We start from the raw sequence: 24,655 nt of genomic DNA, 5'->3' as shown, positions 1-24,655 counted from the left end.
AATATATATCTATATATTGAAGCAGCAAACATTACAGGCATGAGGTACAGTGAGGGATCCTGTGATGACGACAGTATCGAGGTGATGTTCCTTCCTTGCGTGAATCGCTCGGTGGACGATGGCTTTACGGGGTACCTTCTCCAAAAGAAAGTCCGTTCTTATTCTGCAGTCTTTGGAGCCAGGCGTGGACTTACGATACACGTCAAAACAACAGAATGGATAAACCATTCAAAATAGCAGGAATGGAGCTGAGTGGTTGATGTTGAACCTGTGATCGTCAAAATGGAGAAGCAGGATTTACAGATTGAGCCCACCCCCCCCCCCCCCCCCCCCCCACTGGATACAGTTTTCTGTAAAACAGCCGCAACCAGAGTACATTGTATAATAATATCAAGATAATACAGGTCTTCTGTTAAATGCAGTCTTTGAAAATAACATAGCCTTTTTTTTTTTGGCATCCTTACAATCATTAAAAAATAATAATAATTGTGATTTCTTCATTTAGGTTTCCCTTCTCTTTTGACTTTGAGCTATTAGTTTCTTGACCAAAATGTAATTCTTGAACCAAATTAAAGCAAAAGACAAACAAACAAATGTGCAGTTGAGTCAACTGGCTTTACAATAATATGTTGTATGCGGCCTCACAGCATTCTGATTAATATTGTGTGTGTGGAATATGAATTAGGCAGCAAAATGCAACTGTTTTTATACATCTTAGGGGGCGGCCATTTTGCCACTTGCTATCAACTGAAAATGGCATCATAGTACTTAAGGGCTCAGGTAACGACCAATCATGGCTCAAGCATGTGAATGTCACATGGCCAAACTCAGAAAACAGGTGAGCCGTGATTGGTCGTTACCCAAGCAACTGTGATGTTATTTTCTGTCAAAATGGCCGCCCCCCCGAGATGACTCAAAACAGGGGGATTTTGCTGCTTAATAATTCATTTTAACAAATGCGATATTAATCAAAATGCTGTATTTAAATTAATGGGGTGCGCATAGAACATATTGTAAAGAGAATTTTAGACTTGACTTCCCCTTTAAATGCAACTGTAATGCAAATGTAAATGCACAACCTCCAACATCGAGCAAACCAAAACACTGCACAAAAAAAAAACTTTGGGAAATGTCACAAGACTTCAGCTCAGTGAGCATCTAATGGAATGGGTATGATTTTTTTTTTTTTTTTTTAAAGCCTTCAGAGGGCCATATTAAAGGTATAAAAACTTAGGATGCAATGATCCAAAACAAAAAAAAAATTGAGTTCTCTTTGTACTTATTATTATTTTTTCACGATGACTCAAGATGTCAGCCATAGAAGAGAAAAAAAAGTAATATGTGTCTTCAACATGTCTGCTCAGGACGATATGGTAAAAAAAAAAATCATTGATGTTTTATGAGGCCGATAGTTTGGCACCGGAACAGGAGGTAAAATTGTTTGGAATGGTTTGTGTTCGACTTTGGAGGTTCCACTGAATATGCACTGGGCCGGATTTGACTTGTGTAGCAATACGCAAAGCAAAATTAGGAAAAGGTCATGTCAAAGCAACACAAGGAGCAAACGGACCAAATATCATACAGTTTGTCTCAGATTACCATTTGGACAATAGCAGCTTCTAGACTTTTTTTTTTTTTTCTTCTTACATGGCAACCTAAAAAGTGCAGTAACTGAGGTCATTATTACAAACACTAATTGAATATGACATTTGGTAAAAAAAAAAAATCAAATACATGAAAAAGATAATGTTCCCCTCCACTGAGAATTAATATTTACAAAATATTCATTTGTATGTTTTTGGTGGAAAATAATACCTCGTGACTGTGTGTCTTTGTCCTACTGGCTGTACAATGCCATCAGTCTTACAATGCCACTTTGCCTGCTGTGTGTGAATGATGATACCCGACTAATCAGGATGGTGAGGAATGCTATAGCAGCCTTTCGAGAGTCCAATGAGAAGTCATAGTCACGCTGTGACCGTAACCTAACCGCAGCAGCGAAAACATGGGCTGATAAGCCAAGCAGCCAGCACTGTTTGTGCCTATGTGTGTGTATAAGTGTGTAATGAAACGCCAGAACAGAATGAGGTTAATATACCCTTTCGCTAAGCCTGGCCAATCACAGCCAAGAACAGGCTTTGACACAACTATGCGTTTATGTTGCGGGTCAAATTGACCAGTTAAATAAAATATTTAAGTTTGTTTTTCAGTTTGGAACTATTATGTTTTTGCAATCGCAAAAAAATGTTTTTTAATTAGTTAATCAGGAAATTCATGGGATTTGTTTTCATTTCTGACACGTTTAGATTATTCAGCCCTGGTCAAAGTGACCCAGACACATTATTGCTGTTCCTGAGAAACAAATATTAACAGGAGGTTTAAAGGTAGTTACGGTTCAATGTGAAAGATGTTTTAAGTCAATTTTATTTTGTCATTTCCCCAAACATCAAACAAAACTCAGATGAATGTAGTCTGGATAAAGTTGATGGCCTTGAACTAATGGGAGGGGGCAAGTCTTAGCGAAAGGTGAATTGGTGGGGAAGAAGTTCCGCGAAAATAAAACTAGAACAAAACATGCAGTGATGTTTTTTTTCTTTAAACGGAAAATAGTGTCAATATTTGTGTACATTTATAAATGTTTTTGTTCCATCACCTAAATTTAGTTACTGTCTATTGCTTTTATCCTGCCATTTTACTGTATGTCGAATCATTACGCTATCACGTTAGCAATTTAAGTTATCGCTATCGGCTGCATTTGTTGTTAGAAGCTAAAACGAAATCTAAAATCCTTAAAGGGACGGTGTGTATTTTTAGCACCATCTAGTGGTGAACTAATAATTAATTCATATTAATTTAAATATGTAAAAAAAAACATATCAATTTATTTAAAAATATATATATAATCGTAGGTTTAGTCATCTAAATATTTTACATAGGTCACGCCGCCCCTTACAGGAGGCCGACATGTTTCGCCACCATCTTACCCGAAGGAGCAGAACTTCGCAAATGTAGTTAGCCTTGGACCCAACCTCCCAAGCTGGGACCTACAGGTGGTCATCGCTGAGTCCCGTGATTCGGGCTAGCCACTGTTGTTAGCTGCTCCAACTAGTTCTTGCTAGCTACTCTTGTTAGCTGCTCAAGCTAGTTCTTGCTAGCCTAGCTGCTCATGATCGCGCTCACTCGAAATGACTACCATTGGTGGTAGCCTTGCAAAGTGTGGTCTCTCTGAGGGACCGTAGTGCGCGTGCTTCAAAATGGTTGTATTCTATTAGTTCACCACTAGATAGCCCTAAATAATCCACACTGTCCCTAGAAGTCATTTTAAATCAATGTCCAATGCAATTTTTTGTAAGGTTTTAAAGCATTCCCTGTGAACATGCGAGTGTGTGCGAATCGCAGACAAAAGCCGCAAACGGCCTGCCTCCCCTTCAGGATATTAAAATGCAAATATGTCCAGTAGCAGCAGATGCAGTAGCAGAGGCCGCACGGATGCTGTTTTCCGAGATTTGCTTAAACCACAACCAAAAAAAAAGACGTTGCATGTGAATATTGTTCCTGCGGTTGCAGGGTAATGACTTGATAGTTTTTGTGACTATTTGTGAATTTCATGTTGGTTATTGTGTGCGGAATCTGCGGAATGTAAATGAGACTGTATCGTTCCCCACCAAGCGAGTTTGAACCTCGGATGTGCTGATGAAGAAATAACATGACTGGAATTTAAAATAAAAAAAAAGATTCTGTCCACTCGTACCAAAACCTCATGCCTTCAAAACGTGTCTGAGAAACATGTGTCTTAATTTCCTTCATATTTATAATTATTGATCCAACAACCGTCCTCCAACCTCCCACACTAAACTTGTACATTTGGAATTGCTTTCATTGTGTAATTGTTGAGCTCGGGCACTAAACTAGACACTGAACAAAAGGCATGCTACAGTACCTCGGCCTGCCTGGGATTTCGTTTTTTTTTTCCTTTTTTCACAATTCGCTCCATGTTGTTTCATGATGATGAGACTGTGAGGCTACTTTCCTTTTAGTTGAGGGATGAAGTTTTCAGTGGCGTTTCGTGAGTCCCTTCATCTTTTCTGGATCTCTTGATGTGGAGGCAGAGGGGTTGCGAGGATGGAGAGGTATGCCTGTTAAAGCAGCATGTGCAGGAAAATGGAGGATGAAGATCGAAGGGGGGTGCGGGGGTACCGCCTCGGCCGCTCTTGGTGTGGTGTTGGAGCAAAGGGTCTTGGGACGTTAAGCAGAGGCCTCCTGTCACCCCCCGCCCCCCCCCCCCTTCCTTCATTGGTTTGGTCACCCCAGGGAATGGACCTTTTCTTCACTTTTGTTCTCGGTGGCGTTTGGATCCCGACAGGAGCACTCATTCCGTATGTTGCAGGACATCGGGAATGGAATCACCTGAGCAGCAGAGAGAAAATAAACACTTAAATTCATGTAGTTTATTGCATGTTAAAGAGACATTCAATGTTAAACGAACCACTGTGGCAAAATGGAGAATGCGGGGGATAATACCGCAGCATCTAGAACAGTAGTGGGCAAACTCGGTCCTTTGCAGGTTTTAGATGTTTCCCTGCTCCAACGCAGCTGATTCCAATCAACAGGCTTATGCAGAGCTTGCTGATGAGCTGATTATATATATCAGCTGTGTTGGAGAAGGGAAACATCCAAAACCTGCAGTGCTCCGGCCCTCGAGGACCGAGTGTGCCCACCCCTGATCTAGAACTAAGACACAGCAACAGTCCATCGAAGTCTATCTTCTGCATTCTCCCTTCTAATACCAGCTGTCTTCACTGCTTTTCTTAGGTCTTCTTCTTACTTTCTTTCCAAGCAGCTCCAATCTCGTTGCTTTTCTACTGATATAATATAACATCTAACCTTGGCTGACCCTCTGATGAACTCGTTTCTAATCTTATCCATCCTGGTGACTCTTAAAGAAAAGGTCAACGTCTTCATTTCCACCACCTCCAGATCTGGTTCATGTCGATTCTTCACTGCCACTGTCGCTAATCTGTACATCAACACTGTCTTGGAAACTTTCCCGTTCATCCTCGCAGAGATTGTGGCCGTTTCTCATTTTGAAGAACGCATAGTATGGTCTCGTGAAATCGCCAAGAACGGTCTTCCTAAAAACGTATGTAAGGATGTTCTTTGCCATATTTGACTATTTCCATCATAGCAGCAGGGAATGCATCTTGGGATACTTTCCTAGCCAAGCCTTTAAAAGTATCCAACTGACGCATCCTTGGTTTGAGTTATTTGACAAGAACAACATCCGGGTATTCCGTGCGTTCTTGCTTTGTTCGTATTTAAGACGAGATGAGAGCAGAACTGATGACACTTCACGAGATCACAAGGACGTAAGAATGGACAAGGACACAAATTGAGAAATGTCGTTCTATCACACAACACACCTGGCACTTCCATTCACCCAAGCCCACCTGCTTGGATCCGTTTTTTTTCACTTCCTTACCATACACGCCTTTGTTCTGAACTGTTGACCATGAGTATTTAAAGCTCTTCTTACTATCTCTTCTCCCTGTACTTAAAACAGCTAAACACTACTGTTTTAACCCAACTTTCTTGGGATTTGGTCACGCGGGGGATGGACATTATCTTCCCTTTTCCACAGCTCAGTAGCTACCCGTCTAGGCTTTGGGGGTTTTCACCAAACTACGAAATCCACCCCACATTGAAGGCATTGTTTGGACACACTATTATTTGGCCAAAAAGACCGATTTTGTCTGAGACATGAACAGCAGTGGCATTGGCCATTGGCTTGCAAATGGAAAAACACCAATCATGGTGTACAACTGTGTCAAGCCGGCAAGTCGGTTCTCAAAAAGCATTTCAGGGCACCTTTCTTTTCAGGACATTTTTGAAAATGTCAACTTTTCTTTAAATTCTCACGGTAATTGGAAGTACTGTAAACCATTTTCCCATTTTGTTTCAGGTCAGTGAGTAGGAAGTTAGCATGCCTGAGGTTCCAATTTGAAAAAGGTGTGGAGTTCGTCTCGTGCTTTCATCCATTTTCTCTGGGCACTCTGGTTTAGTTAGGTGTTAGGTTTATTGAAGACAAATTTGAGTGTGAATAGGTGTCTATATGTGCCCAGTGACTGGCGCACGACCACTACATTATGTATCCTGCCTATCGCCCCAAATGAGCTGGGATAGGTGCCAACCCACCCATGACAATAATAACGACAAGCGGAACAGAAAATAGATGGATGTTTTCGTCCTTCAATAACATCGTAATTGGTTAAAATAGTACCGCAGGATCAGTAGCCTTCGCTCTAGGCGTTCAACGTCACCGGATAAAACACTGAAAATGCGTCACCAGCACCAGCTGCTGCCACCTTGTCTGCCGGCCTCTCTGGGGGGTGGGGGGTGGGGGGTGGCTTCAGCTGTTTGGGTATACAAAGTGTGTCCCCCTGCTCCTCAGCCAAACCAAGAACACATGTGGTCCAAGTCATGCAAAGGCAAACAGCACACTAAGGGCACATCAGTGCAAAAAAGAAAAGAAAAAAAGAAGTGATTTATCAGCACAATCTGTGGGGGTCTGCTGCCAGCATCACTTTTTCTTATTAGAGGTTAAGTGGTTGTGAACTTTTTTTATACAATGGTTCCCAGTATGCAATGCAAACTTTTAAATAAGAGTAATCCAGCCTGACACACCATAGAGTTTGGGCCGTTTTTTTTTTTGTTTTTTTTAGTTCAGGTGTCATTAATGAAAGCTGACTGGCCGCTCCTCTCAGTGAGTTGAAAATATGAGCTAAAATGTACTTGGTCTGGATTGCAGAGCATGAAGGAGTCTTAGGACCACACTGAAAAAAATATTGTACGATTCAGAGAAAAAAGTTGTAGAGACAATTTCAAGAAATATTGTACATGACAACGTAAGGCAGTACTTTTCACTTACACCTCAGGAAGTAGTAAATATTTTTGGGCCCCTTCAACTATCTGCTGTGACTATAAATAATATAATTTCTCTATAAAATTGTTGTGAGTAAACCTCTGTAGAGGAGCTAATATTCCTTGACCAGTCGAATAAATGTTGATATGCTTTACATTTCATCTTAAATTGTACTGAATTTGTATAAGTGTAATATAGTTTAAAAATAAATGAATGCCGTATGTTTGCAACGTAGCCCAATTTGGGTTACTAATTTTGTAACTTAAGGTATTTATTTTGGGCGGGCAATCAATTGCACCTCAGCAGTAACTCGTGCAACAAAGTCAATGAGTTCTTGCGCTCTCTTTTAAATGGTGTATAAAAGAAGATGTTTGTGAGTATGGGCCGTTTTTTATGTGAGGGCCAGGTGGACAGAGTGGGCAGTGCCCTGGACGACGCCTGCATGGGATGATTTTTACAAGACCGGAGGGCCGAGCACACATCAGAAACAGCTGTCAACGGCGTGTGGTGTGTTCCCGTATGAGGCCAAGAGCTCCCGACTTCAGTTTAGTTAATGTCTCACTTTGGTTTATCTTTCTATTCCTACTCACAACACACTCCCACTTCCTCACATCACCTCACTTTCCATCCAAGGCTTATCTTCCATCCAAAGTTTACTTCTGTATCTTTCGAATGACGGTGGGTGGCAAATTTGAACTGTTTTCCTTTGACCTTGACCCTAAGGGTGGCGGGGGCCGGCTGCCACATCTGGCCCTGACTTGAGGGTCTCTCTTCAGGGCGGCTGGGAAATGGCTGACTGGCCTTGTGGGCCCCAGGCCCCATATCCCAGGGCTAGAGGGAGGCCTGGGGGTTGGGGCGGGGCGGGGGACACCCAGTAAGCGCTACATGAAAGACTTTCTGGTGGTTGTTGACCTTGTCAGAGCCTCATCCTTCCATCTCTGGTACAGGTCAAAATAACACAGTGTCCCTCTCATTTCAGTTCACTGTGTGTGTGTCAGTCATTGCTTGGAGGGTGGAAGGTATGTAAGGCTAGTGTCGTACTCCAACTCGACTGGACTTTATCAAAGGCAGCTTTAGACTCTGTTCAATGATATGCTTGCACATTTTCACAAAATGCTGTTTCAAGGGCAAGGCAAGGACATAGTGTCAAGGGTGCTAATCCAACACAAGCAACCAACCCAGTCACAATACATTTGCAGGTGTGCAGATAGTGTCTAAGAGCGAAATGCTCACACTCTGGAAATGTTTGTTATGCACGACAAAACAAAATATGCTGATCTGGATCCCGGCTGACTACGGAATACAACCTGGATTGATTGCCAGCCGATCAGCAGGGTAAATGTGAGTGGGCCAGTGAGTCACCAAACAGCCAATGGCTTCCCCATCCATCTTCTCTACTGATGGATGAAATAACACCACTAGTCAGTCACAGTGCAATCGTATGAGAGACATTGAGAGGGATCTAATTCAACACCAGCTGCATAAAAGTAGCTTTGTGAACCACTGTCCTTAAGTATGGTTTGAATGGAATTATTTTCTTATTTTTTCATGTTATCTTTTTTTTTCTCAATTTCTAAAATAAGAAAATGCTAAGAGCTAATTCAGGAAATAAGGTAGCACAATTATGTCAAGTTTTCTGGGAACTATTCCGAATTATATGAAACCTGTTAATTCGTATAGAGCAGACTCAGGTTGTCTACCACCTGGATTGATCCACATTTAGTTAGCAAGGAAAATGCGACTGGGAGCTGCACATATATTAAGCTTTGTGAACTACTGCACAACCTACACTGCACAAGCCATCAATTTTCTGAATTGCTGGAGACAGCACCAGCAACTTAGGGCAGGAGGTCAACCAAACCCACCCACTCGCAGAGTTATTGTTCGAAGGGCATTGAGTCGAAACTGAGTCAATGGCAACTCTATGAAAGTTAGCTATATGAACAACTATAATATGTACAATGACCCTTTGCCATAAACTCTGATTACTTGCTTTTGGTTGGAATTATGTGAAAATCACTGAACTCCTTTCCTTAAAAGCTGTGAGAGTTGTAGCTGGGGTGAAAGAAAAAAAAAACACATTGCAGTTCCTCATTGCAGAAATTTTGTATATTCTAGTCCTTGGCTTGGATGAAGCCATCTAAAACCATCATTATTGTTTGAATTGTCTTTATATAGTTATTAGTGGAATACTGATGCCCCTTTGCCACTCACAGTTGAGACTTAGACATTGTTGCTTGACTTTTGTCTTAGTCACAGCACAGCAAGTAACTCACCCAACGTGGTTGGGAGACAGCAAAGTAGTGAATCTAGTGATGGACAAGTGAAGCTTCATGAAACACTTGTGATATTTTGACAAAGTCAGCCCAACTCGTGCTCACCGGGATCCAGTTGCGACGAAAATATGTCGCAATTATATCACGTCAAATACTACATGTGCTGGACTACGCCTTCGTTCCAACGTGATTTCTACAGCAACTTGTCAGATGGGTCAATAATGAGGCGCAGCCTGAACAGGCCCAGATCCGATTTGGACACTTGCTAAAAACAGTGTAGAGAGTCAGCCCTAAAAATAGGAAATGAGAAGGAATCTGATTTGAATCAGATGTGGCTGCAGTCTGAACGCAGCTTTAGACTGTTCAAGGCATCGCGAGTCTCCACTTTGCTTCATTGGCCCTTGGTCTTCTCTGGGATAAAACTTACCTCCACGCTGTGGCTAACATTTACGATTCCCAATGGCTTTTATTGTTGTTTGCTTAGTTCATGTTTGTTTGTATCCTGTTCCAACTAATGCCTTCAAAGTAGCACTGTTTTCGCAGCTGTGCTATTTTGAAGTTGAAAAATCGAAAAGCCGACACCCAGCCAAGTGGAGTCAAGTAAAGCTAAGTTTGTTCTGCATAGGGTAAAGTTTTATGATAACTTCAGAACATTAAATGTAACACAGAAATAGAAATCTTTCAACATATTAGAATATAGAAATGGCAACCTCAGAGCAGAAGAAAAAAAAAACATACATTTGTTTTGCTACATAAGTGCTAGCACTTAACATCAGCAAACTGCCAAAATCACTAACAAACAGAGGGGAGTTTGTCCATGCTGGTGCACAACTACCTTTGCTCAGCTGTGGAGAAAAACCCAAATCCTCCTTCACATTATCCCCAAGTCCCGTCCTACTTAAATGCCCTCAACCACCAGAGTTGGCATTTAAGTTAGTTATGACAAGATGCTGTTTATTCAATTGTTGGTAATTACAGGATATTGCAGTAGCCTGACAAAATCATGAGAAGGCAGGAAAGTAACAGTGGATACCCCTGGCAAAACACAACTACTGAATATGTTGAGGGCTGTTGACCTCAAACACTTACCGAATGAACATAGTTAATACCTAAGTGAAGGCAAACGTATTTCAAAAGCACACTTCATAACATCTCTGCCTGTAACAGATGTGTGAAATGGTTAACATGATCATCTGCGGCAGAGTGCACGAGAAAAAGCGAGGTGGTCAGTGCTGGCAATGGCGGACCATCAGCTTTGGACACAAACATCAGTCATGACACATTACAAATCGCGTATTGAGCGTTCCTGTGCCAGACGCAGAGCTGTAAACAGCGCTGAGAGACTGGGAGGCAACTCAAGAACCGACCACCAAAGCAGACAGAAAAACATATAGTCTCATTTAGCAAAAGTTGTTATAGAGGGGCCAAGCCATATAACTATATAATTGCTGCCCTCTCCATACTGCGTCAAGCATCCAAGAGAGGAATTTCTCCCAAAATTGGGATGTGAAGGGAGGGGGTCTACAAAAAAGGAGGGGGGTCTGTGCAGGCAACCCTCAAAAGGCATTACTCCTTACGCCTACTCTCATCCTCTCCAAATCCGACTGACAGCTTGCAACTATTAACGCTAGATCCAGAGGTGACCTTACATGCAGCTAGACCTTGCACCCTCAAAGCTCCTGGGGGTGGAATAATACACAACAAGTCATCCAGAACTCAAAGGGGGATTGTAATCCAATACATGTTTTGTTAAATCCAGGAATATTTCCTCATGATCTGTTAGCTGCCCATACTGAGTGTACACGGACTAAGAAAAAAAAATCAAACAAAGTGGCTTGGAAGTGGCCTCACAATAGTTTTCCAGCCAATGGCTTTATGGGGGCGTTCATGCTCTTGTAATGCTTCTGCTGACGACTCGCCTTCTTCCACGTCCTCGAAAAATTTGCCTCTAAGCGAAAAATCTAATGTAAATCGGCATACATTACACTGGCTTCTTGGTATATACATAAAAATATTTGACTTGGCAGACTTTCAGTGTTTGATTCGGCTGCCACTGTCTGTATTTTTGACGTTATGACACAATTCGGATGAAGGTGGAACTTTGGAGTCAGCGGCTTGGTTCTGCCTGAAAACGTCTTCATAACACTTGTTTTCTATGGTTTGTTTTGGACTTTAAATGAGGCGTACTTAGCTTTAAACTGGTCTTGCCTTGACATTCAAAAGTACGGTATATCCCCTGTCGCACTCGGATTGCAAGAGGAAGCAAGTGCTTAGCGAAAGCTAAGCAAACAGCTAAAAGCTATGGTTCAGAGACTGCAGTCTGCGTCCATGCTTCTAGCAAACATTTAACAATGTTTATTTGCAAAGTGATCCAAGAAAATGAACATGGAACACCCCCCCTGTCTTCTACCATCTGAAAAATAGACATTTTAATTGCAGGTTATGACTGCATGCTGACCATGAAAATGCTCAAAAGCACAGACCATGGTTCTAGAAAGTTGCTCATAGTTGCAGTGTTTGCATAGGCCTGTTGTTCTTCTGACCTTTTGTGTGACTGTGATAGCTAGCCAGACCCTGCTACTAAAAATCTTGTTTTACCCCTCCACCAAATATTGGATATTTCGCCAGAGTGCAGACACCGGAAGTGGCACGTTGTTTCTGAAAAGCTTGACAGACTTGTCAACAGTATCTAAGGTGGACGGAGCTTACCGATAGGTCAATTCCTTTTTCCAGTTTCCCTTTAAACTCACATGAACAAAAAGCTGTCCTCACCCTACCATCCCTTTCTGAAGGGTGATGAAAGGATCATTGGCGCGCTTTCTGAGACGGCATCCTTTTGAGAAAAGAAAAAAACACACGGTTGTCTTCAAGAATTGCCAAGGTAGAATACCTGTGAGAATGATTTGGAAATGCTTATGCCGTAATAACTCACTGTGTCAGAATACCTGTAGCAAGTGTTTCACTGACATATTTGGCCAGTTATGACCCAAGTATGCATCTTTACATTTCTTTCATTATTCTTGATATTTTTGGAAACGTAACACAAATACAAGTGTAATCACTGCTGTTTCAAAACCTTGCTCCCAATCAAATGCAATGTTTGGTCAGTCCATTGCCAAAAAAATAAGGAAGCAGTCACTCAGAAAAGCACTGCTTGTGATGTGGCCCAAAAGCAGCCCCGAGATGTTTGATTGTACTGCAGCAAAAGCGCAAGATGTTCCCTGTACATCCTAATTCACCAGTGGCAATAAAGAGGCTTCCTAGTCAGACACAGTGAAATATCCAGGGAGACGCATAGACTGCTGTATAAATGCAGCCAGACATACAGATGGATATGCCAGGAGTACAACTACAGACCCTTGCCAAATTCAGAAGGAGAGGCCAAACCAGAGAAGCAGATGTTGCAGCGCAGAAGCTGAACTACACTTCCAATCATGCCATTTGCCAACAACTCCTAAGTGTGATCCAGACAAAGCCCGTTGCTACACTAAAGAGTGCTGCTACCACAAGAACCGAGCGCTTTGCCATATGCAGCCAACCGCAAAAACGTTAACAACTGCCTAAATGTCGAGAAAATGTTGCGTGTTTATGAATGCGGGGAATAACATGGAATGCAAAGAAATGTTCACAGTTCTGAATGCTACAACCGCAGCTAGAAGCGTCGTCAGTTCACCGGCTACCAAACAAAACCTGAACCTTGAACGGATGATCCGAACATATGTTCAGGATTATTGACTGTTTCCAAGATTCAAATTTGATACAGTGGTACCGTGACGTTCATTTACACCAAAACGTTGAATTCGGCCAGTATGAAAGGATTAGCTCTACTTGTGCTACCTTTTCCTTTTGCTTCTTGCACTAGTTTTTTTCTGAAGGGCGACACAATCCGCTGGAAGGTACCGTGAACGGTTAGTGAGTTTGAAGGCTCTCCAGTTTCCTTCCACATTCCAAACACAGGTATGTTAGGCTCATTGAAGACTTTGATTTGTCTATAGGTGTGAACACAAGATTGATGGCTTTGATTATGTGTGCCGTATAACTGGCTGGTGACCAGACCAGGGTGTACCCTGCCTCCAGCCGGAAGTCAGCTGGAATAGGCTTACCTGTGATACTAATGCATACAAGCTCTGTCAAAAATGCATAGAAGGATTGAGGTACTGAGCAGAAAAGGCCAAATCCAAGCAACTTTTTGTCCATGAGTTTCAGAGAGGGTCAATAGCATCCCAGTGAATGCTTCTGTTAAGTCATGCAGACCATTGTAACAAGGACTTCAACCAGTGTCAAGGGAACGAACTGTGGGTGAACTTGGAGGTACCAATTTGCAGAGGCAAAACCGTTGTTACATTGGCCCGTCATTGACGGCTGCCTACATTTCAACGAGTGCTTCCACATTTTCGGCGAAGCCTCGAAAAAAATACATGGGCTGAGAACTGACTGACTGTATTTTTAACAGGCTTTGCATCATAAAACATTTGCCGAAAAATGACCATCCATCAATAACAGGCCGACAAATGATGGAAGTGCCCACCTCTGTCGACTTGGCCAGCAGATCTTCTTTTTCTCTTAGTTGACGTCAGTAAACAAGCCGCTTACAATTGAAGCATCTCAACTGTCAGATTTCTTTGTTTAACGGAGTATAGTTTGCTATTGTGTGCAATTTTCTGTTTCTGTTATCAAACGTTGCAAAAATTTGTAACAACAAATAACCAATCACAGTACAGTAGAATGGATGTAGTAGTGTCTTGGATTCAAGCCGTGTCTCTCTGCTATGATGTCACACAATTTACGTAGCTGGTAGCTGACGAGACTAGCGTCATCTCGCCTACACACCCTGCGGTGGAAAGAAGTTGAGATCAGGATTTACCGTTCCAAACCATACCCAGGGGACGAAAAGTGAACTTTTGTTGCAGACAGGGTATGAACTCAGAGGCTTCTTAAAGTGCCAGTATGGTATTGATAATGAGTTTTGGCAACCATCAATAAGGCAAAATGACTCCAGAGGGAGTCCAGGACAAGGATTTATGGGCATAACAGTTCTCATTTAACATATTGCCTCAAATATATTTATCTTTCATAAGTACTTTATATTATTTACGGTGGTAAAGGCTTGCCAATGGCAACATGTAATCTAAAAAAAAAAAGGAAACTGAGTTCATGTGCCGTACAATGGTGCGTCTAACCTTCTTGGTCTTGACAGTGGACTGGCAGCAGTCTCCTCCATCATAGTTACAGAAGGCTCGGTTGTTTACTGCATCACAGTAGTTGTCTCCCATGAATGGCTGTATTAAAAAAAACACACACAAAAAACTCATCTTTAGTACTATCATGTTGATATGGCCGTACTAATAGTTGTTTCCCGTGCGCAATACATGGCCTTTTACATCTTTTATCTTTTAATGTGATTTTTTTTGGGGGGGGCCCTTAGTGGACCAGAATCGTAAATCTGACCGAGAACCTAATAAACTATTCACTACAGAAAAAAAGGAGGGGTGGGGGACTCTCCTATGAGGAGATTTATAGGGTTGGCCTGACCCTTTCCACTCGAGTTAACAATCAGGATTTCCAATTGGTCTAAAGTGCGCACATCATATAATTCTTGCATACAGTGGAGGGGAATTCCTTCACACGTGAACGCAACATTTGCAGAGGACAGACGCTGTTTGATCTGATGAACTGAGTCTGACCTACAAATAAACAAAAGACTTTAAAGGCACAGTAATGAATGGCTGTCTGGACTTAAAGTCAACTACACTTCACTCGTTGGTGGAGTTTGTAGGAAAAAAAATACAAATAAATAATAATAAAATAGTTATTCTTTATTGTTGCTAAGGCTTGTTTTTCAAAGTGTGGTCTGCGGACCATAGGTGGTCCCCAAGAAAGTTTTTTTTTTTTTTTAAATATATAATTTTGTGAATCCGCCTCATATTGTTTAGTTATTTATCACATACTGTAAATGCAAAACGAAGCTGCGCCAACTGTATTTAATAACCAATTTTATTTAATGAAGGGGAGAGGAGCAGAAGTGCCAATACCAAAATAGAAGAGGCTATGTTTTTTGTCTTACTTCACATCCTTTGAAGCAGTGGAGCAATTCTGGGTGTGGATACCACTTCAGTCCCATTGTACAGACAATACTCTGTAATACATTGTGAAGAAAGGCGTAATCAATTAAGCTGTTAAGAACAGAGGACAAACAAGAACAGTCAATACACTTTTTTTTTCTTTTTTAACAAACGACTCAACGTTAAGACACGTACATGCATGAATGCCGTAAAAATAATGATGCAATAAATATTTAAAGTGTCATTTGCGACTCAAGTGCTTTTATTTACAGTGACCCGTGTCTACATCAGAACACAAGTAAAAACAATCGATTTTGTCAAGATAGAATCTAATAATAGTTGTGTGTTTTTTCACATCACCTAACCAGTAAAAGGTGGGGGATGTACGGCAGGGGGGTTTTGAGGTCAAGGAGCTGAGGAGAGCAGGAGAGGGGAAACCACACACACAAAGCACACAACGCTAAAGCAATATTCTCAAATATCTTCACAGAATGTGTGGAATCCTTTCCCACTGTGCTCGTCCTGAAAATGCAGCTCATGGGAGGTGTGCGTGGAATTTGTGTGTGTGTGTGTGTGTGTCTACAAGGAGTCTGTCAATCTTTTTACATGGCAGTAAAATGTCAAATGCAAAGTAATTCTGTGTGTGTGTGTGTTTGTGTACGCAAGTGATAAAGCTCATCCAATCTCATGTAAAAAAAAAAAATGAAACAAAATCTAGTTATTTCCTCAAATAGTGGCCTCCGCTGTAATAGACACCACACTCTATATAGCCATTGGAGGCGTCATCCACGTAAATAACTACACTATTCTCATAGAATAGTGTACAGATTTGCCTTGAGGTCACGTACTGTAACACAAATTGCCAAATGCTTTTGTAAAGAGATACTGTGTACGGTGATAATTTGTTCCGTGGCCCCGTTTGTAACTTGAAATGTTCGTAAATCGAATGTTCCCATTGAAATGAATGCAATACAGTGCTATGTTTACATGTTATGATATAGGTTCTTTCTTATTTTAATTGGTGTGTGGTTGAAAACAAATGCAGTACAATATAAAAATAATTGAAAATATACTTCACTATGAAGAAATAACACTAAAGTGCTTGTTGTGTTTAAAATTTGAGAAGTGGAGAAGTACAACAGCTCCTCCTTTGAAAGAGATCTTCTTGCATAATAACTTAAACAATCTTATTCAGATATTTTTCTTTTGTACGTTCATTTTATTTCTTTATTTTTACAGGAAAAAAAGATCCAGTGAAATGTCTTTTTTGCCACATTAATGATATTAAGGCAGCACAGGACAGCTTTTTATTTGCTCCGCGGAGGGGTCAACGAGTTTTATGTGGGGTTTTGGGGCGTTTACAGCCAACCATAACATTTAAGTCATTCTGAGGTTTAATTAAGAGGGGGAAAAAAACAGTACAACTATCGCAACGAGTTACGCACAGAGCAAATGATGGTTAAATAACACGAGAAACATAGCACTGGTCCGTACGCACATCCATGCTACATAACAAAACGTGTACATAACCAGAGGCTGATTTTCTGCAAAAATGTGCGTAACCTGAAAAGTTTGTAAAAAGGGTCATTCACTGTACTTGATCAAGTGCTACTGTTTTGGTTAGCAGTTTATTCTTCACAATAGTGTCTCTACACTGGGAAAATATCAATATCAATATGTTTATTTTATTGGTAAAAGGGAGGTGTCAATTCTCTGCCGCTGAGTGCACAAAAGCTCTCACAGTCACTATATGAAGACAAATAAAAAAAATAATAAAAAATTAGAGAGACACAAAATATTCAATTTGACGTAGACGTGCTTTCTAATATACACTAGTTAAGGAAAGTACACTTGTACTCTAGGAAAGTCTATCAATTTACACTTTAATAAACCCCTCAACACTTCAATACAAGTTTCAATATTGAAGCTAAATACAAAAAGGGAAAAGGAAATACCATTAAGGGCTCAAGTGTTGTTATAAACACACAATCGGTTCCAAATAAAACTGTCCTGTGTTCTCAGTGCAGGTCAGACCACTATAAATCTAACACATCCCAGCGGGATAAAATAACTGCCTCACCTCAAATAACACCCCCAAATAATAACACCCCCCGTGTGCCTTTATCTAAGAGAATTGACACGGTTTTCCTTTGCGGCCGCAAACGAAAGCTATTTGTCATTTCGGCACTGTCAGCAAATCGATGCAATGGAGAAAGATGGAAGATGGAAGAGGAGGCGCGTACAGCACAACGCGAGGCCTACAGTAGCCACGCGGCGGCAAGATGGAGCACCTTAATTCATTCGGGAGCTGAAACTTTTTGCACCTACTGTACTTTCCACTTGTTCTCGTTGCTTTAGCGATGATGTCATCCAGAAACCCCTTCCCCTCCCCTCTCTGTCTCACTCCTTTCTCCTTTCTCAGCAGGGCCGTAAATCATGATAATCCATGATGGTTGCCTGGCTTCACCCCTCACTATGTATGTGATCCTCACTCGCTCCAAGCCTCCCGGGGCGCTGATACCACATAAAAATAGATCCCCATCTCAGCGCCACCTTAGACGACGTAATGTCATATAGAAAATGACTAATTCCACTGGAAGCCCGACAGGCTAATTTTGCTGATAAAGGGGAAGGCGGGTGCTTGGGGTGGGGGGCCGCAGAGTCGTCAGCAACACGGAGAGAAAGAGGAGGGAAGTCTAAGTGGGTCATAGCGACAACTGAACCACAACTGGTTTAAAGCAATAAATCATCATCACTTAAGGTGGACAACGTTAACCTCTAGTGTAGGGAAAGTAGAAATAGAGTGAATGTGCATTTTGCTGATATGCATTCTTTATTTTATTTTTTTCAATCTAAGGTGTGCCGCCCAATGGGCAAGTGTGACCCTTGTAAAATTCTGATTGGAAACAATGTGGTCCTACAGAAGGAGAATCTTAGGCCAAGCTCCAGCTCATTTTTTAAAATTCATTTTTCCCATAAAAATGTCCTGAAAATGTTTTTTTTTTTTTATGTTCAATATCGCCACCCTTTTAAAATAATTGCCTAAGTCATTTTTTTGCAAAAATTTTTTGGGGCCTAATTCATCTCCTCATGATGCAAATCGTTAAATTTTTGGGGGTTTTCCTGAAAAATCCGGAGGAAAAAAATGACTTAAACGATTATTTTAAGAGGGCGTCGATATGTTCAAATAATTGTAAACTGTTTTAGAAACCTCAAATTCATTATTGAACTTTGACCCCATGCTTCGTCTCTGAGATGGTGTAGACAAAAAAGTTTAACTATTTAGTGATACCAATCTGTCTGGTATACTTGCTTCCGATTGGAATTCACTCGTAGAGGTTTGTCAAAGTCATACATCTGGAATCTGCCCAAAATGGCTGCTTCTAAACAAAATGGCTGACTTATTGTTCAATGACATTTCGTGTGTCCTGTTGTGATAGACATATGCACCAAATTTTGTGTCGAAAAGCAAAACTGAGGAACATTTTATTCATCTATCTATCTATCTATCTATCTATCCATCTACATTATTTTATTACTACGTCTGCAGCAGCGGTTCTCAACATAACTCAATTTGTGACTGTTGTGACGGTACATCATGTGATTTCTTTATTATTGTAATCACTTCTTGCTAATTATGTTGAGCGAAAAAAAGAAAGTTGTTGGATGAATATGTGCAATATGATTCACATGTATAGCAGGTGTTCCACAGGGTTCAATTCTGGGGTCTCTGCTGTTTTCATTCATCTGCTGCCCCTGGCTTCCAACTAACCCCCCCAAACAAAAAAAACCACTGGTGGTTGTCTTAAAGAGCTCTATGAGTTGAGTTGAGTTGAGTGATGGGAGTCAGCGTCCTAACCCTTCTTTAAGATGCATGAAGGCGGGGAATAACAGAACACAACACTTTCTAAATTCAAGGTGAAAAGAGACAGATTTGATGAAAAAGCGACTCTCACTCTTCATTTTGTACACCAGTAAACCTTTAGATATGTTTTGAAATTGAAAAATGAATCTAAACGCTGAGCTTTTTTTTTTTTTTTTTTTTGCCAGGGCATCCTCAACCTTCTGGCACACGACTGCTATCTCTTTACGGGTTTACTTGTATGCAATCCATTGCGGCGCCTTCCAACAGTACAGGCACGAGTCTCAATTTACCACTGAGCACAAATCATATCAATTACGCACATCCATGAAAAACAGATCATTTAATGACCTCGTGGCCCAGCCTACTGCTGACTCAGCATGACTCTGAAAGCATTACAAAAGGCGTTCTAAGAGGGAAAGCACACCAAAACACAGTGTGATTCTTTCCACATCAGTGTCCTCTGCACTTTTGTCTAGCAAAAAAAAAAAAAAAAAAAAAAAAAACTAATTCATTCGCAGCCATTTTCACTGAAGGAACCCCCTTTAATGTTGGTTTACTGGATTTTGACTGATTTTGCAAGTCCCACAGAATATTGTGTTCTATTGCTGTAAAAACATGGAACCTACCAAAACAACAATTAGAGTCTCTACTTTCATCAGGACAAAAAAGTATATTTGCATCTGTTTCCGTTTTGTATAATAATAGAATAAGTTCCATCATTATTCACATTCCTTTTGAAAACGCTGATTGTTGCAACGTGACCCTGGCTGATCTCTTACACTCTGCTGCCACCGGCTGGCTGTTTTTTGTAATAACTACCATTGCTTTTAGCCACCTCTTTATGTCAGTAGCTGCATCAAAGCCTTCTGCAGACTCTTGCATTAAAAACAACATCAAAAACGTATAAATACGTTTTTTGGAGTGAATGACAAGGTATTAAAAACGTGTTTACACGTTTTTGGGTTTGAATGAGTTAAGTGTCATACTACTATTATCAGATGAAGCACTAAACATTAATATAATAAACCTTAATGTTGTCCCTAACTCTAAACAGGAACCTACTATAAAATTTTAAATCCCTGATCCTTATCGCTAAACCTTAACCATGAATCAGGCTTCCCCAATCCAAGTTTTAGGTGTTTCCGTCCTCCAACACACCTGATTCATATCACACCTCATCAGCAAGCTCGGCAGAAGCAGCGAGAACAATCCTGATTTTTAGAATCAGGTGTGTTAGAGGGTGTAAACATTTCAAACCTAAAGAAATCCGGCCCTCGAGGACCAGTTGTTTGTTATGAATATACGTAATCTCCAACCTAACCTCAATGCTAACCCTCACCCAAACTTTAAACCTACCCCCCTCAACCTTATTTTCAGAGCCAAACTGACCACTATTTGACTCTTATTGTTGAATTTACTCTAGCATCACAGACACAAGATAAATTGAATGAAACTTTGCACAGGCGTGACTAGTCTGCGCATCCCAAAAATAGTCGGCTCCACCACTATTAGGAATATGCTAGCAGGTAACACCGTGTTCTGAAAAATGTCTGAGGGGTTGCCATGTTTCAAACCAAAACATTTGGTTGCGGCGTAAGATAAAAGGGAGGCACACGTGGGCCTTTTTCAAATTGCGACCCACGGAGCGAGGATGTCGACACCAGACGGGAAATTCCTTAAAGGAAAGTTGTGGCTCACAGGCCTTTGTCAAGTGCGTCTATGACAACGGCGAGGCGGACACACTCCTTCCAACGTACCTTAACCTTGTGCGGGTTCCTCCAGTGCTCCTTGAGTACGCCCTCCACTGTCATGTTGCTAGGGAGGATCACCACGTCGTTGTTGCTCTCCCTGCACAACAGCTCGCACTCCTCGCCTGCACGTGACGGGAAATCGACGTCAAGAAAGATACACTTGTATTTACAAACGAAAAATAAATCTAGAGTCTAGTATGTCTCATGCAGATAGTTTCAATGATAGGCATTATTGATTATATACCTCATGATGGTAGCAACAGAATGAATTCCGAAGTCTGTAAAACCATTTTGTCTGACAATTTACAGAAAAATACATCCAAACAAATCAGGAGAAGCTTCATCATGCAACAAGAAAATGAAACAAAACACAGTGCCAGCACAACAAAGGACTTCATCGCTTCCAAAGAGTTGAAGGTCTTAGACTTGCCAAGTCATTCATCAGACCATAACCCAATAGAGCAGGGTATACCAATTCCGGTCCTCGAGGTCCGGAGTCCTGCAGGTTTTAGATGTTCCGCCTACCAACACACCGTATACTAAAGTGGGCGGAAACATCTAAAACCTGAAGGACTTTAGACCTTGAGGACCGGAATTGGTGAACCCTGCAATAGAGTATGCATTTTACATCCTGAAGAGGAAGACTACCCCCCCCCCCCCCCCCTCCCCATCTAGATGTACAAAGAAGTGAAGGCAGAATCAACAGCGCCTCTGCTGGTTGCAGCCGAGTAGTGCACTCACTTTTGCCTAAATTGCTTCACGACTCCATTAATCAACAAGTTGACCAAATCAGTTAATCATTATTCCCGTTCCTAGTGGTCATGCTTTTGTTTTAATTATTGCTATCCTATCTTGTTAGCAGGATTACACAAAAACAAATGTTCTTTTGTGAAGGGGTGATGCATGGACTAGGGCAGATGCAAATTAATTTTGTTTTACATCCTACAAGTGATTTTCATTTTTTGTTGACATTTCAAAGACTTGTTTTATGGGTGGGCTTCCTCAGACCTTTGATGGTTTACCGCCACGACTGACAGAGACTAAATTGGAAGGGAGGATGCAAACCAAGACAGGCAACGCTAGGAAATCTTTTTGCTACTTCGAAATATTTTTTTAATTTTATGTATTTTTTTTATTACTATTTCTCCCTTCTCCAAATCCACCCTCACCCAATGGCACAGGGTGTCTATGAAGATGTTAGTTTGCTGAGGCTGACCATATCACAGAATTACTTGGAGACAACCCAACAGGCATACTGTAAGGAACCCCCTCGGAGACTGTCGGAAACAGTAATGTGAGCAGAAGGGACCAACATGGTGGACACGAGTACTAGAGAAAGCTGATCCCTGAGTGCATACTCACCTATGCCATGTCCTCGCCTGCATGAGTACTGAAGGCTGTAATGCAGGTTTTGAGGTAGGGAACATTGGCCTTTGCTGTTGGGGCAGAGGCGGAAGGACCCCGTCCAGTTGCCGTCCTTCCTACAGCGGATCGCGTTGGAGCCGGCGCCCTGCAAAAACAACGCATACACCGACACACTCAAACAACTGGCAGGGCGAGGACATTATGCTGGCATCCCGTTGCAAAAAGGGGGAAATTCAATCCAACTTTTATCAGGCATCCAAGTCATGAGGCTTGAGAGGCCAAGAAGATTAAAAGGTGTATACATTTCAGAATTCCAAGGCAAGCAGTACTGTTGTGGAAATCAATAGCCTTCTGAATAGAACGGCATCAAACTAAGGGGTGCTATGGGAGTCGGGTGCTATGGGAGTCGGCAAGCCCGAAAACAATGTAAGGAGTACCTGATAAAAGCTGGTAGGTACTTTTGGGGCAAGTTTTCGTTTCATTAATTATCTATGTAAGGAACTTATCGCAGCACTGTTTATAGGATTTGTTTACATTGTTGGCAATATTATACGTTTTATACAATATGGACAAAAGGTCAAGGCTCTCAGGTTCTTCCACACCAAACTCTAGGGCACAAAATAGGACCGTTCCCAAACTGCTCCCACATATATGAAGTAGTTTAATAATGGTTTTTGTGCAGGCTGTGTGTGTTGGATGGATGGATGGATGGAATTTGAGTATGTTACATAAAGTATGTATGCACGAATCGGTGTTCACTCAAATAGTGATGCAAAAAAATTTGCTGTAGAAAACGAATGCCAAATAATAATTTTCTGATTCAAAAGAAAATGAATGATAGCATATTCTCATGTGAACTAGTGTCACAGGAATGTTTGAATGGCAATGTGTGTGACATTAGTACGTATGTAGGGAGTGCACAGCGTCATGTGACACATGCTCTTCGAGATCGATGACCAGAAATGTTTGTGTGTGTATGGGAATGGTTAGCCTGCTAATAAGCATTTCTTACATTAAACTGTTAAGCAATCAGACAATAAAGCCCACCTCGGCAGTGTATCAACGACTTTGGTGTTACTTCGCTGTTGGCCTCTGTCCTAGCACAAAAGGTATTAAGGCAAATTTGGATATTGGACCAGAGTGACGATCCCTCCTACGCTAGTTTAATGCTAGCTAGTTGATACGAGAAACACAAGATGGATGGGTGACATGGATAGATTTAAACGTTGATAAAAAGAAAGAAAGAAAAGTGAAAAAACACCCTTGGGTTTGACGTGGCTGCTGCATACAGCCTTGGACCGCTCCAATATATTTTCAAAAAAAGTGAATAAGACATAAGTGCTCTGAACAACATATGATGTAATTAAAGCACTATATTAACTTATTGACTCCCAGCCATTTTCACTGAACCAACCCCCTTCGCTTTAGGCTGTTTTACTGGGATTTTGGCAGATTTTGCAAGGCCCACAGAATATTGTGTTCTATTGCTATAAAAACTACCAAAAGAAAGATTATAGTCTCTTTCATCAGGAAAAAAAAAAGTTCAATTTCCATCTGTTTTGCAGCAGTTAGCATTATAATATATCCAAGTTTCATCATTTTTTACAAATCTGTTTAAAACACTGGAAAAATGTGCCTTTTTGCAACATGGCCCAGGTTAATCTCTTATACTCTGCTGCCACCTGCTGGCCATTTTTGTAATAACTACGATTGCTTTAAGCGTTCTCTTCAGTTCAGAGGCTGCATCAAAACCTTCTGTATGCTCTAACACAAAAACAAAAACATAAAAAAACGTATAAATACGTTTTTGGGACCATGGCAATATCAGAATAGAAAGTTTTTATACGTTTTCAAGAGCAAATGAGTTAATGCACTCCGTTTACCATTGTGACCAAATTAGAATACATTATTAATATTAGTATTAGTATTACTATTAGTAGTAGTAGTAGTATCTATTTAAATTAATCTGTTTATTTTTGCAAAAAATACTTTAAAGTATAAAACAGTCAGAAAGAGGAAAGAAGTCCAAGATGAAAGTAATGTTTTCGTTGATCTACAAATGACATGCGGTACACACACACAAACAAGGCACGGTAAAGAAGGGAAAGAGAGGAAAGAGATGGACAGACCTGCTTGCATGGTACGTGCAGCAGCCTCACCGTGTGGGCGGAGCCTCCAGTGACGGCATTAGCGCTGTTACCGGCCGGGTCAGAGCAGTTGAGTCGGCAAACGCTGTCGAAGCGGAAGCCGTCAGTGCAGTGGTAGGAGCCGTGGAAGATGGCCGGCGGGGGGTCGCAAGTCACCGGTTCGCACGCACCCTCCAGCCAACTGCCGTCTTCGGTGCACTGACGCTTAAATGCGCGCCTACAGACAGACGTTAAAATGCCAATCCTGATGTGAACGTTTTCAAATAATCG

At 41.3% G+C, this 24,655-nt stretch overlaps 1 protein-coding gene across 1 annotated transcript in view; it reads right to left on the bottom strand.

The window, feature by feature from the left end:
• Positions 1-329: 329 nt before the first annotated feature.
• Positions 330-24,655, bottom strand: part of pappaa (pregnancy-associated plasma protein A, pappalysin 1a) — a 93,162-nt gene continuing 68,836 nt past the window's right edge. Inside the window, exons 17-22 of the mRNA XM_077542657.1 lie at positions 24,368-24,602; positions 22,236-22,383; positions 20,880-20,995; positions 15,260-15,331; positions 14,376-14,474; positions 330-4,407 (exon numbers count right to left, since the gene is read on the bottom strand). Of these exons, the coding sequence (XP_077398783.1) occupies positions 4,303-4,407; positions 14,376-14,474; positions 15,260-15,331; positions 20,880-20,995; positions 22,236-22,383; positions 24,368-24,602 (775 nt within the window). The 3' untranslated portion in view covers positions 330-4,302. The remainder of the gene's footprint in view (positions 4,408-14,375; positions 14,475-15,259; positions 15,332-20,879; positions 20,996-22,235; positions 22,384-24,367; positions 24,603-24,655) is intronic.

The sequence above is a fragment of the Vanacampus margaritifer genome, chromosome 14 (assembly GCF_051991255.1).
Source record: "Vanacampus margaritifer isolate UIUO_Vmar chromosome 14, RoL_Vmar_1.0, whole genome shotgun sequence".
NCBI classification, from domain to species: domain Eukaryota; kingdom Metazoa; phylum Chordata; class Actinopteri; order Syngnathiformes; family Syngnathidae; genus Vanacampus; species Vanacampus margaritifer.
This window is presented reverse-complemented; position numbering and strand designations above follow the sequence as displayed.